Source organism: Mauremys reevesii, linkage group 1 (assembly GCF_016161935.1).
Source record: "Mauremys reevesii isolate NIE-2019 linkage group 1, ASM1616193v1, whole genome shotgun sequence".
NCBI lineage: Eukaryota > Metazoa > Chordata > Testudines > Geoemydidae > Mauremys > Mauremys reevesii.
The window spans coordinates 101,106,917-101,118,606 of record NC_052623.1 but is presented as its reverse complement, the minus strand read 5'-3'; the positions used below and the strand labels follow the sequence as shown (position 1 = coordinate 101,118,606).

Genomic DNA, 11,690 nt, shown 5'->3' with positions numbered 1-11,690 from the left:
GTCAGTGCTTGTTTCTCGGGATCAGAAACGGCACTCCACCATGTTCAGCTGCTGCATGACTGCCAGCAGCAAACGTAAATTGTTTTGTACTATGGCTTTCAGCTGGGCTACTGAAGGACATCACAATGTTCTGTATGGTGGCTCTTGTCTCAGCTTTGGAAATACTGCAGGATAAGGGACGAGGTGTTTGTAATGCTCACAACAACAGTGCATAGCTGAGCAGGGTCCATGCTTCTCAGGCAATGACATATGTGCGGCTAAGCCAGCCTTTTGAAAAAAGGCACGAAAAAGTATGAGCTGCTTGTCATGGAAATCAGGATAGGAAGGAAGGGAGGAAACTGCTTCATGAGAGGTTGAAGCCAGGTTTCTATTTCCCCCTGCAACCATGTTTTGGTCCCATGAGGCATTGCAAACTCTTCTGAAAGCCCCCTGAGGCTAGCTACACTGAGGATAGCTACCCACAGTGCACTGCTCTGTACATTGATGCAAGCGCTGCTTCTAAGGATGCACTCCACTGACACAATGAGTACACACCTGACTGACTTAATTACTGTGGCAGCTGGATATCGACTTATGTCGACTTAACTCTGTAGTCGACATGCCCTGAGGTTTGCAGGGTTCGCGCTAAAAACAGCAATGTAGACGATGCAGCTCGGGCTGAAGCTTGGGCTCTGAATCCCTCTCTCTCTAGCCAGAGCTCTAGCCAAATGTCTACACTGTTGTTTTTAGCACCAGAGCGAGAGCCCTGCGAGCCTGAGTCCATCTACCTGGGCTCTGAGACTTGCTACCATGGGTTTTAAAACACAGCATAGACATACTCTTGGAGGCACAACACCTCCTGACGCTTCCTTTGCCATGGTCTGGCTCTGTACTGCCCCTTGCAACAGGCTGTGCCATAAACGCACAATCTATCCCATAATGATTAAAAGACTGATTCAAAGTTCACTGATATCAATGGAAATAGTCTTAACTTCAGCTTTTGATCAAGCCATAGCTACATATCTACTGCTATTTTCACCTCTCAGATAAGCAACAGCAGATATCCAGAGCCTTACAGTCAGCTTCCTGTTGGAAGAGGATTCAGTCACACAGAGTCTAAATATATTTCTAGTGACAAACCCTGAGGCAAAGGGCAGACTCACTTGCTACTTGCCACAGAATCCCCCAAACAAAACACATCAATAACACTAACAATAGAGCATTTTGTGAAGTTGCACTCCATATGCTTTATGGAAGTATGCTTATGAATATGACATAACTGGAATATGCTTTACGCTAAATATCCCTTGTATGGTGTCATTAAAATGCTTGTAGTCTACTAAGTGTGTTCATCCTATTTGTTTGCATGTATTATTTCTATATCTGGAGTTAGGAGAATAAGATATAAACTTGTATCACTGATGTAAACCTATTAAGTGGAGGCCATTAAGGATGCTCCAGAAACAATCAGTTGTAAATGGCCTTAGTTACTTGAAAGCCTTCCTGTGTTCGTGTGGGCCAGCCCATGGGGAATGGAGACTAGGGGTTTTACAGTGACATGTGACCGTGTCACCTGGTAATGAAATCCATCTTAAATCTGGTACTTTTCCATTTAGAAGGAGGGGTGGGGACCCATAGAGACAAAAGATTCCTGCCTTGTGCCAAAGCTATAAAAGGGGGTGGAGCAGGACAAAAGGGGGCCAGTCATGAGAAAACCTCTGCTTACCACCTAAGATGTCTGTTGGATCTAAAAGTCTGTACCAAGGGAAAGGATTGGGCCCAGACTGGGAAGGAGTCTAGTCTGTGAAATAAGCTTATTGGAAGACCTCTGAGAGTGAGATATTACCTGTAATCAGTTTCTTAATGTATTAGGCTTAGACTTGCATGTTTTTGCTTTATTTTGCTTGGTGACTTACTTTGTTCTGTCTGTTAGCACTTGAAACCACTTGGATCCTACTTTTTATACTTAATAAAATCACTTTTGGTTATTAATAAACCCAGAGTAAGTGATTAATACCTGGGGGAGCAAACAGCTCTGCATAAGTCTCTTTCAGTGTTATAGAGGGCAGACAATTTACGAATTTACCCTCTATAAGATTTATAGAGAGTAAAAAGGATTTATTTGGGGTTTGGTTCCCATTGGGAACTGGGTGTCTGGGTGCTGGAGATAACTGAAAACAGCTCAGCAGTTTACCTAAGTTTGCAGCTTTGGGGGCGTGGACCAGATCTTGGGTCTGTGTTGCAGCAAGCTAGCATGTCTGGCTCAACAAGACAGGGTTCTGAAAGTCCCAAGCTGGCAGGGAAAACAGACTCAGAGGTAATTTCAGCACATCAGGTGATGGTCCCAAGGGGGTCTCTGTGACTGAACCCATCACACATTTCTTCCAAGAATGAAAACTTGCTCACATAGTAAGAAAAGAAATTTATGAGATAATGTGTATCTCATCTAGTAATTCCTTCTATAGCACTTTTAATGGAAGCCATGCATCTAAAACCCAACACGTTTAGAGAATTGACCTCAATTTTGAGATTAAAAAATAACACAATAAACACTTCCCATATGACTGTTCAGACTGACATATCACAGCTGCTTCTCAAGAGGTGTGCCAATAAACAAAAAGGTCACAATTGTGCTGCCCAGCCTCAGGTGATGATGGTTTGGTTTTTATTGGCAGTTGGGAGGATTTTAGCAGCTATAGGTGCTTAAATTTGAGCTACTTCATAGCTGTTGTACCTGCAGCAATTTTATCCACCAATTCCTGTATTCAAAAGAATTTTTAAAACATTGATAAAGAAAGCACATATCTGAAGAGTCAGGGGAAGGTCTAATTCTCGCTCTAGCAAGGATATGCTTAACTTAAAGCAGATGAGTAGTCGGGGGGCAATGGCACTACTCATCTGTTTAAAGTTAAGTACATGCTTAAGTGCTTCACTGGACTGTGGCTTTAATACCCCTGCAGCCACCAAGTGCTAGTTTGCTCCAAGGGCTAGTACTAACTGAAAGAGACTGCCTCCAGGCTATGCTTTCTATTTTTGCAGTTATATTCAACTACTTCTGCTCAGCTGACATTACAACCCTGCATATATCTCAGATTATAATTCTGATTTTCCCTCTGCAGAACTTTATTAGCAACTCCAATTACATAATATAGCTGGATGGCACCATTGAATAGTGACTAATTTACAATTACTGTGCACTTAGCAACAACAAAATGCTTCTCTGACCAACCTGTCTGTGTGCAGAACTAAAGGGAAAACCAGAGCTGATTTCCCTCTGTGCTGCAGACATATCACTCTCAACAAAACTGAGCGTCTCTTGAAGGTGGTCTGATAAGAACTGTAATTAGGTATTCCATCACAGACACACTAAGATCAGCCAAACAAATGTACATCTGTTAAGGGAAATAGCCCATACAAAGCTTATACTTTTGCTGAATCAAAGTAAAATACGTAATGAAAAGCACTTAACACTGTGGAACCTAGCACTTTCCTATTGAAATTGTCTATTGTCCTGGGTACGTATTAAAGAAAACCATCCATGCAAGCTTTATTGCATCAACTGCTGCACCATATGAATCACTATCGTGTAAGTCAATCTAAAGCTCAGGGAAGTCAATGTTGGTCTTTTCATGTACTTCAGTGGGTTTTGGATCTGGTTGTAAGTTATCAGAATTTATTCCTGCTTGGGAGAGGTAGGAGGTGTTTGAGGATGCCTCACACATGAAAGGAGCTGTTAAAATCAAATCCAGCTGTCATGCAACAGTATAGAATCAAATCACTGCTTAAGACCCCTCTGCCACCATGTCTACAAGGGACTAACATCACACAAATCTAGCTAAGTAAAGGGGCAGTTTGGAATCAGCCACATATTTAACAAAGCGAAAAACACAATAAAAACATGATTATATTATATCTCTTTCCCAACCATCTATCTGAACAGCACCTAACCTACTATGCATGCTATTATAATATAAATAATAATAAAGATCTGAGCATCTACTTCATTCATCACTGCCAGCCCCTGCACACAGAAGAGTTTACAACAGTAAGGGAATGGCAGATTTTACTTTTAGAGGGATTATTTAATGAATAAGCTTGCCACCAAATGACTCCTGTTCTATTGGATACAGTGCTCAGGGCCAAGCGTTGTGTCCACGATCTCTGTATGTTATAACAGGGAGTTCCAAGGGCTGTCACATTAACAGTGGTGTGTTGTGACATTTTTAGTAAGCATGTAATTCTATACTTGCATGCAAGGTGTCAACTCACAATACAGTGCAGGCAAGGTCACGCTATGAGGAGGACACCATTTTGTTCTACAAAATGATGTCCTCCATGCATGTCTGGGGACCAGACAGAATCGTCCTGCAGGCACACTGCTCACTGCGCCCCCAGAGTAGCCCAAATCTCCAGGGAGAGAGCTGCTGCAGGGCCCTCCTAATCCCCCTGCCATTTGCAGTGACCCCCAGCCCCTCTCCTTTGTCTCCCCGCCCCCTGGAGCCCAGCCACTGGCTGGGGCCTCCGCGCGCAGCTGCAGCCCAACTGTGCTCAGACCTGTTCCTGGAGAGAGCAGCCCAACTTTAGCCCCATGCTTCCGTGCAGCCCATTCATCTGAGACTGACACACCCACAGCCCCTTACCCGCTGGTCGCATGGTCCCAAGATGAGCCCGGCAGAGCTGACTACAGGGCAGGTGGCAGTGGTTTGCCCTGGCCCCCGCCCCTGCCATCAGCTGCATTCAGTCCATAGGGAGCTGGGTCAGCCTTTCCTTCTGCACCCACCAACCAGAGAGCAGCAGGCTGGGCAGGGAGGGGGCCCGAAGGCACCTCCTAAAGGTCACAATGCCCATTCCGCAGTGAGCCCCCAGCCACCGCAGCAGCTGCTGCCTGGGGTTAACCCCGCTGGCCCCAGCCTGCAGCCGAATGGCTTTCCCAGCCCCTCCAATAGGATCCATCCCCTACCCACCGGGGCTCCACAGAGAGAGCTGCTGCAGGCCTCCTCCTCATCCCCCCCCATCGCCAACCGGACTTTTAACAGCCTGGTCAGCAGTGCTGACTGGACCTGCCAGGGTCCCTTTTTGACCGGATGTTCTGGTCAAAAACCGGACGCCTGGCAACCCTAAGGCACAGCCAGTCAGGAAGTCATATTCAGGGCTTTTATATTCTTGTAGAAATTAATTCTGGAGCACACAATGCATGAGTTGCATACATAGGCCACAGTACTGCACATTAGCTTCCCTCTGTTGTTAATAACTGCCCCTTAGAGTTAGGAACGGTAGTCACAAGGTCAGGGAAAATGACACGTCTAACATAAAACCATTCAACACAGATTATAAAAACAAGAGTTTAACTATATTCACGGCACAGGATGGCCGTGTTCTGGGGAGAAATCAGGGTTGTTATGAAAGAGGCTGTTATCTATAGGATGCCTACCCCATTTGTTGCAGAAGTTGGAATTTGTAAAGTGAATGAGGCAGCAGACTGCAGAAAGAGAAAAGATGGGCTCATGGCTAAGGTAGTTGAATGCTGCCCTGTCTCTGCCTCTCCTACAGAGTTCCTGTGTGATGCTGGGTAAGCCACTTAAACCAAGCTTTTTACAGGTAGCCACTATTTGTGTGTTCCTCATTTTCATAGATACATTAGGTTCCAAGGCCAGAAAGGCCACTTGTGATCCTCTAGTCTGATCTTTTGTATAACACAGGCCATAGAACTTCCCCAAATAATTCCTAGAGCAGATCTTTTAGAAAAACATCCAGTGATGGAGAATCCACCATGACTCTTGGTAAATTGTTCTCATGGTTAAAAAATTATGCCTTATTTCCAGTCTCAAAGTATCTAACTTTAACTTCCAGCTATTGGACCATATTATACTTTTCTCGGATAGACTGAAGAGTCCATTATCAAATATTTGTTCCCCAGGTAGGTATTTATAGACTGTAATCAAGTCACTCCTTAACCTTTTTGTTAAGCTAAACAGATTGAGCTCCTTGAATCTATCACTATAAGGATTGTTTTCTAATCATTCTTGTGGCTCTACTCTGAACATTCTCCAATTTATCAACATCCTTTTTGAATTGTGGACATCAGAACTGGACACAGTATTCCAGCAGCGGTCTCGTCAGTGCCAAATACAGAGGTAAAATAACCTTTCTACTCCTACTCAAGATTCCCCTGTTTATGCAATCCAGGAACACATAAGATCTCTTGGCTCTAGCATCACACTCAGAGCTCCTGTTCAGCTGAGTAACCACCACAACCCCCTGGGGGAGAGGGGGTCTAGCTTGAGACCCTGGACCAGACTTGCAGAAGTGCTGAGCACTCACACTGCAATTGAAATCAACATATATATTAACATGCTTTGAACATTTACAATGCCATATAATACTAAATAGTCTGAAAATAATCAGGTCCTAGGCATCCCAAATTGGGCACACAAAATTAGGGGATGCTTTTGACATTAATCTCTATGTCATAGTTTCTATCTGTAAAATGGAGATAATACCACCCCCTAACCTCACAGGGCTGTTGTGAAAATAAATTCATTAATGTTTGTGAGGTGCTCAGATACCATAGTGATGATCACCATAGAAAAGCCCATGAAAAAATTAACAACACTAATTTCAGAACATCATTTGAATGGTGTGTAATAAACAAGGCCTTAGCCACATCTTAAACAAAGAGGAAAAAACAAAATATTGAATAGCTGCTCATTAAGTCAGCACTGTCCATTATATGAACTGAATGAGGCAGTGATTATGTGAAAAAAAAAAAAGCATATGAGCATGTAATTAAGGACTGTATCATAATGCACATGCACAAATGGTCAGAGTTAAGGTCACACAGGCTTAATTTTGCTTCTTTATCTTTCTTTTACTTTTTTAGGTACAACTTCCTAGGTTTTAAAAAGCAAATTGAAAAAACAGTAATTCCGTCATGTGGTATCATAATGACACCTACATGGCTCATCAGTAGGGATCAGTCAGTGAAGCCTGGCAGACCCTTGACCATGCATGGATTAGCTTGCTGGATCAAGGCCTCAGTCGCAAGTTTCAAAACTTAGGCATTGTGCAGACCTTGGTTTTTTAATTTTTTTAAGCAGACTCTCGCGCTTTTGTTTTTTTTCACCTTGCTCACCAATAAAAAAAAGTAAAAAGATTTTACTAAAGAATTCTCAATAGGCTGAGCTCATGCAGGGAAATTGCAGCCCATAGGAAAAGTGTTTCAGAAAGTTACAGGATCAGAAAACAAGGATTCAAAATGGAAACTATTTTAGAGCTTCAAGTGAATGCTAATCATATATATTTTATTTACAAAAAATAAGTTTTACATATGTCACAGTTCTGAAAGCCATTTCCATATAATGCCCAAAGGAGCCTGAAATATTTTTGCCCCATGAATTTTCAGCCAATCCTCGATATGGCAACAAGACTCACATGGCTTGGCAGTCAGGATCGAACTAGGGGAAATGAAGCAAAGCCTAATTTTCTTATACAGAGACATATTAGCATATGATCTGAGATTTGAACTGTAATTTTGTAAGTAGGGAACCTCTAACTGCAATATACAGATTGCTGCCTGTGACTGTTCCTGCTCCTGGAAGGTGCAATAGATAAGGTGGCAGGAAAACTCTTACAACAGGGCAGGACTAAAAGCTGATACATGAGCCAATAACAGAGCTCTTCCATCAGTCTTCTAAATTTACTGGTATGTGAAACCTTAGTCTGAATAAGTAGAGTTACTGTAATTGATTGCAAAGCCATATCAAAATTGCATATTGCTGCTTTTCAAGGGCATTTTATTAAAATTTGTTTTACTGTATGGAAAGCTCTCCACATGTAATTCATAGTACTTTATGCTCCAAACAATGAATGCAAAAAGCAGGATTACAAATAATTTCCAGATAAACAATATTTATTCACTTGCACATTTTGAGATGTTCCAGGGTAGAGCATGAGGTAAAGAGCTGATCAAGGTTGAAAAGAAGATTGGGGTTGGGGAGGGGGTGGGGGTGGGGGGGAAATAGATGTAGCAGGATTGGGATTGATCAAGAATTTGTTTTTTGTTTTTCTTTTAGTTTAATCTGAAGTATACTACTGAGATCACAGCATTAAGTTGTAGTAGTAAAATCAAATAGGATGGAAGGGAGAAGATGCAGCATTTCACTAGCTTTGTCTTGAATATACAGTAGAAACTCAGAATTACGAACTGACCAATCAACCACACAGATCAAAGTAAACTCCTTGGATTCAACCATTTATTTTTGCAAGAAATCTTATTTAGCTGAAAAATGTAATTTGGAAACAGGAAGTGACTATAGTAAAACCTCAGCGTTACAAACACCAGAGTTACGAACTGATTAGTCAACCACACACCTCATTTATAACTGGAAGTATGCAATCAGGCTGCAGCAAAAATAAACAAAAAGCAAATACAGTACAGTACTGTGTTAAACAAACTACTACAAAAATTAAGGGGAAGTTTAAAAAAAGATTTGACAAGGCAAGGAAACTGTTTCTGTGTTTGTTTCATTTAAATTAAGATGATTAAAAGCAGCATTTTTATTCTGCAAAGGGAAGTTTCAAAGCTGTATTAAGCCAATGTTCAGTTTAAACTTTTGAAAAAACAACCATAATATTTTGTTCAGAGTTACGAACATTTCAGAGTTACAAACAACCTCCATTCCCGAGGTGTTTGTAACTCTGAGGTTCTATTGTAAATCTTAATTTGATTTAAAAAAACTGCACAATATTTACCTAATGTACCTTTAACTTTACGCTACTGTACTGAAACTAACTTTCAGGTTTAATTTAAAAATTTCTTATCTAATACATTATGAGACCGTTCCACTTCCTAATTCAAAGTCTATTTAGTGACTCTTAGTTTAGTTTGTCGTCATATTTTTGGTATTATATTCCAGATCTGATAAGAAAGAAAAGGTGATCATGTTTCATTGATCAGTGAAATAATGTAGGGACATAGGAATTGCCATACTAGTAGTGTGCTAAGTATCACTTCAAATAAAATGTATATTATAAAACAATATTTCATAAAATGTAATAACCCAGTTTTAACTATGGCTGCTGTTATTTTGCAGTGATCTTATCCCAGATGTTCCATACCATGCTGAGTTTATTCTAAACCAATGTACATTATAGAAACAAAAATCATTGTACCCGATTCTACACTGCTTTGCACCTTGTGTAGTCATTTAGGGCTAGATCCTTGGGTGGTATATATTTGAAAAAAAAACAACCAACAACAATAGTGGAGTGATGGTGATTTGCACTACTTGAGGATTGTGCTACTACTCTGCCAAGTGAATTGAATGTAGGGGTAAAGCACTACCAAGAATGGTTATGTTTTGGATTCACTTTGGAGAGCTGGAAATGACTATAGAATGTATAAGGCAGTTTCAGAATCAGGCCCATTTACTCGCAGTTCGTATTACAGATGAGCCAAGATTAACACATTTGCCTGATACCTGCCACTTGCTGTGAAATTTGGAGGCCTAATTCTTCATTCACTTACAGTAGTTTTACACCAGTGATATTCCACTGACTTCAGTGGAGTTAATTCTGATTTACACCATTGCAAGAGAGAGGAGAATCAGGTCTTGAAACTGTGTCTGAACCAACCCCCCAAAAAAACATTTCCCTTTGAAATACAAATAAACCCAAACACACACACACACAGAGTAATTGTGCTTCCTCAAATATTTAGGGGTCAGACAAATTAGCCTAGAAGCCCAAAACCTTATTGACAAAGTTTTGCAAAATATAAACCAAAACCATCCCCTAATTTATACTCAAGTGGCTTTAAGATTATGTAGCAACTAAAGGTGGGATTTTCAAAAGCACTCAGAGTTGGCCTAAGTGTGCTCCCATTGAAGTCAACTGACGTCAATGGGAACAGAGTTAGGCCAGAGCTGAGCATTTTGCCAACCTCCAAGTATGCTATGTGATCCATATTACTAGCTCTAGTGGAGAAAGATTTATTTAGCACATTTGTACTGACTGATTAATTAAAAACTAAACATTTGATTTTCCTAAAGCTTTAAGATGATAATGATGAATACGGTATCCGAAGACCTAGCCAATTTTACCACTTTGTCAAGCCATGCAGAGACCTTCAAAAACTGCACAGATGAAGAATTCTTACAGATAAAATCCTATCTGTCTGTTCTTTACAGTATAATCTTTCTGGTGTGCTTCCCAGGGAACGTGATTGTAATTTTCACGTATATTTTCAAGATGAGGCCCTGGAAAAGCAGCACCATCATTATGTTAAACTTGGCTGTCACTGACCTGTTGTACTTAGCTACTCTTCCTTTTTTGATACACTACTCTGCTAATGGAGATAACTGGATCTTCGGAGTCTTCATGTGCAAGTTTATTCGCTTCAATTTCTACATCAACTTGTACAGCAGCATCTTTTTCCTCACTTGCTTCAGCATTTTCCGCTACATTGTAGTCATCTATCCAACGAGCTGCTTTTCTGTTTGGAAAAGGAGATGGGCAGTGGTGGCTTGCACTACAGTTTGGGTGATTTCCCTGGTGGCTGCCAGTCCTCTGAACTTTCTGATCACTTCCAAAGAGAATCAAAACAGATCTATTTGCATGGATCTTACTACTTCTGAAGACCTGGAAACTAGCAGGTGGTATAACTGGCTTCTGACTGTGTTTGCCTTCTTCTTACCCTTGCTAATTGTGACTCTGTGTTACATTGTGATTATTTACACATTGGCTACAGGGCCTCATACTCACACTTTGTACAAGCAGAAGGCTCGCAAACTTGCCATTCTTCTCTTGGTGGTATTTTATTTCTGTTTCCTACCCTTTCATGTCTTGAGGGGGACTCAGATAGAACTACGGCTTCATCCAGTTAGCTGCATCACTGAGAACCAAACCTATGCTTTATTTATTGTATCTATGCCCTTAGCGGCACTAAATACACTTGGTAACTTATTACTCTATGCTGTGATGGGAGATAACTTCCAGCAGGCCATCCTCTCTCTTTTGAAATTGAAGACAAACAAGACCACGAAATAGAGAGGGAGCAACAGTGATGCTGTTAGTAAGACTTGGAGTAATAGGCTAAATTCACTATTGATATAAAGGAGGGTAGCTCCACTGATGTCAGGGAAGTTACACCCACACCTATGTCAGCAGCAAATTTGGCCCAGTCTATTGAAGTTGTGAACTCATCATTCTGACAATAAAGTTTTGAACACACTTGCCATGTACCTTCCCAGAAGTACATTTGTACTTGTTACTGTACATTCTTCATGCTCATATTGTAATATGGCCAGTAACGTAACTCCTCTGGCAGTTCTGTCAAAAGGAGTTCTTATTCATGGAAAATATGAGTCCAATGTCCACAATCACCACTTGACTATTCACGGATCAGTAATAAGAAGCCACACGCTTTCAAATGATGAATTTTCCTTCTACCTAAGGTGTTTCTGGATTCATTTTAGTTCAGAGGTAGATATTGGGTAGATACACTATTGGACTAGATGCTCAGCTGGCATAAATTGAGGTTTATTTATTCATATATTTCAGGAAGGCTATGCTGATTTACACAAGCAGAGGAACTTGTCCTATGATCATGGATACTAAGACAGATCTGAAAAGCAATATCAAGATTTGTTATTACGCGAAATTGGTCTGATGCTAGAGGACCTGGTCAAGAGGTGTAACAGTAGTGAAGGGGA

The 11,690-nt window shown here is 41.0% G+C and overlaps 1 protein-coding gene across 1 annotated transcript; it reads left to right on the top strand.

Moving 5' to 3' along the window:
- The first annotated feature begins 10,044 nt into the window (after positions 1 to 10,044).
- LOC120381548 (2-oxoglutarate receptor 1-like) lies at positions 10,045 to 11,025 on the top strand. The gene has a single exon (XM_039499725.1). It carries the CDS (start codon positions 10,045 to 10,047, stop codon positions 11,023 to 11,025), a length of 981 nt encoding a protein of 326 aa, XP_039355659.1.
- The last annotated feature ends 665 nt before the right edge of the window (positions 11,026 to 11,690 follow it).

Bases quoted from the DNA above. Each gene is read 5' to 3' on its own strand.
- LOC120381548 (XM_039499725.1), top strand. From the start codon at position 10,045: ATGAATACGGTATCCGAAGACCTAGCCAATTTTACCACTTTGTCAAGC.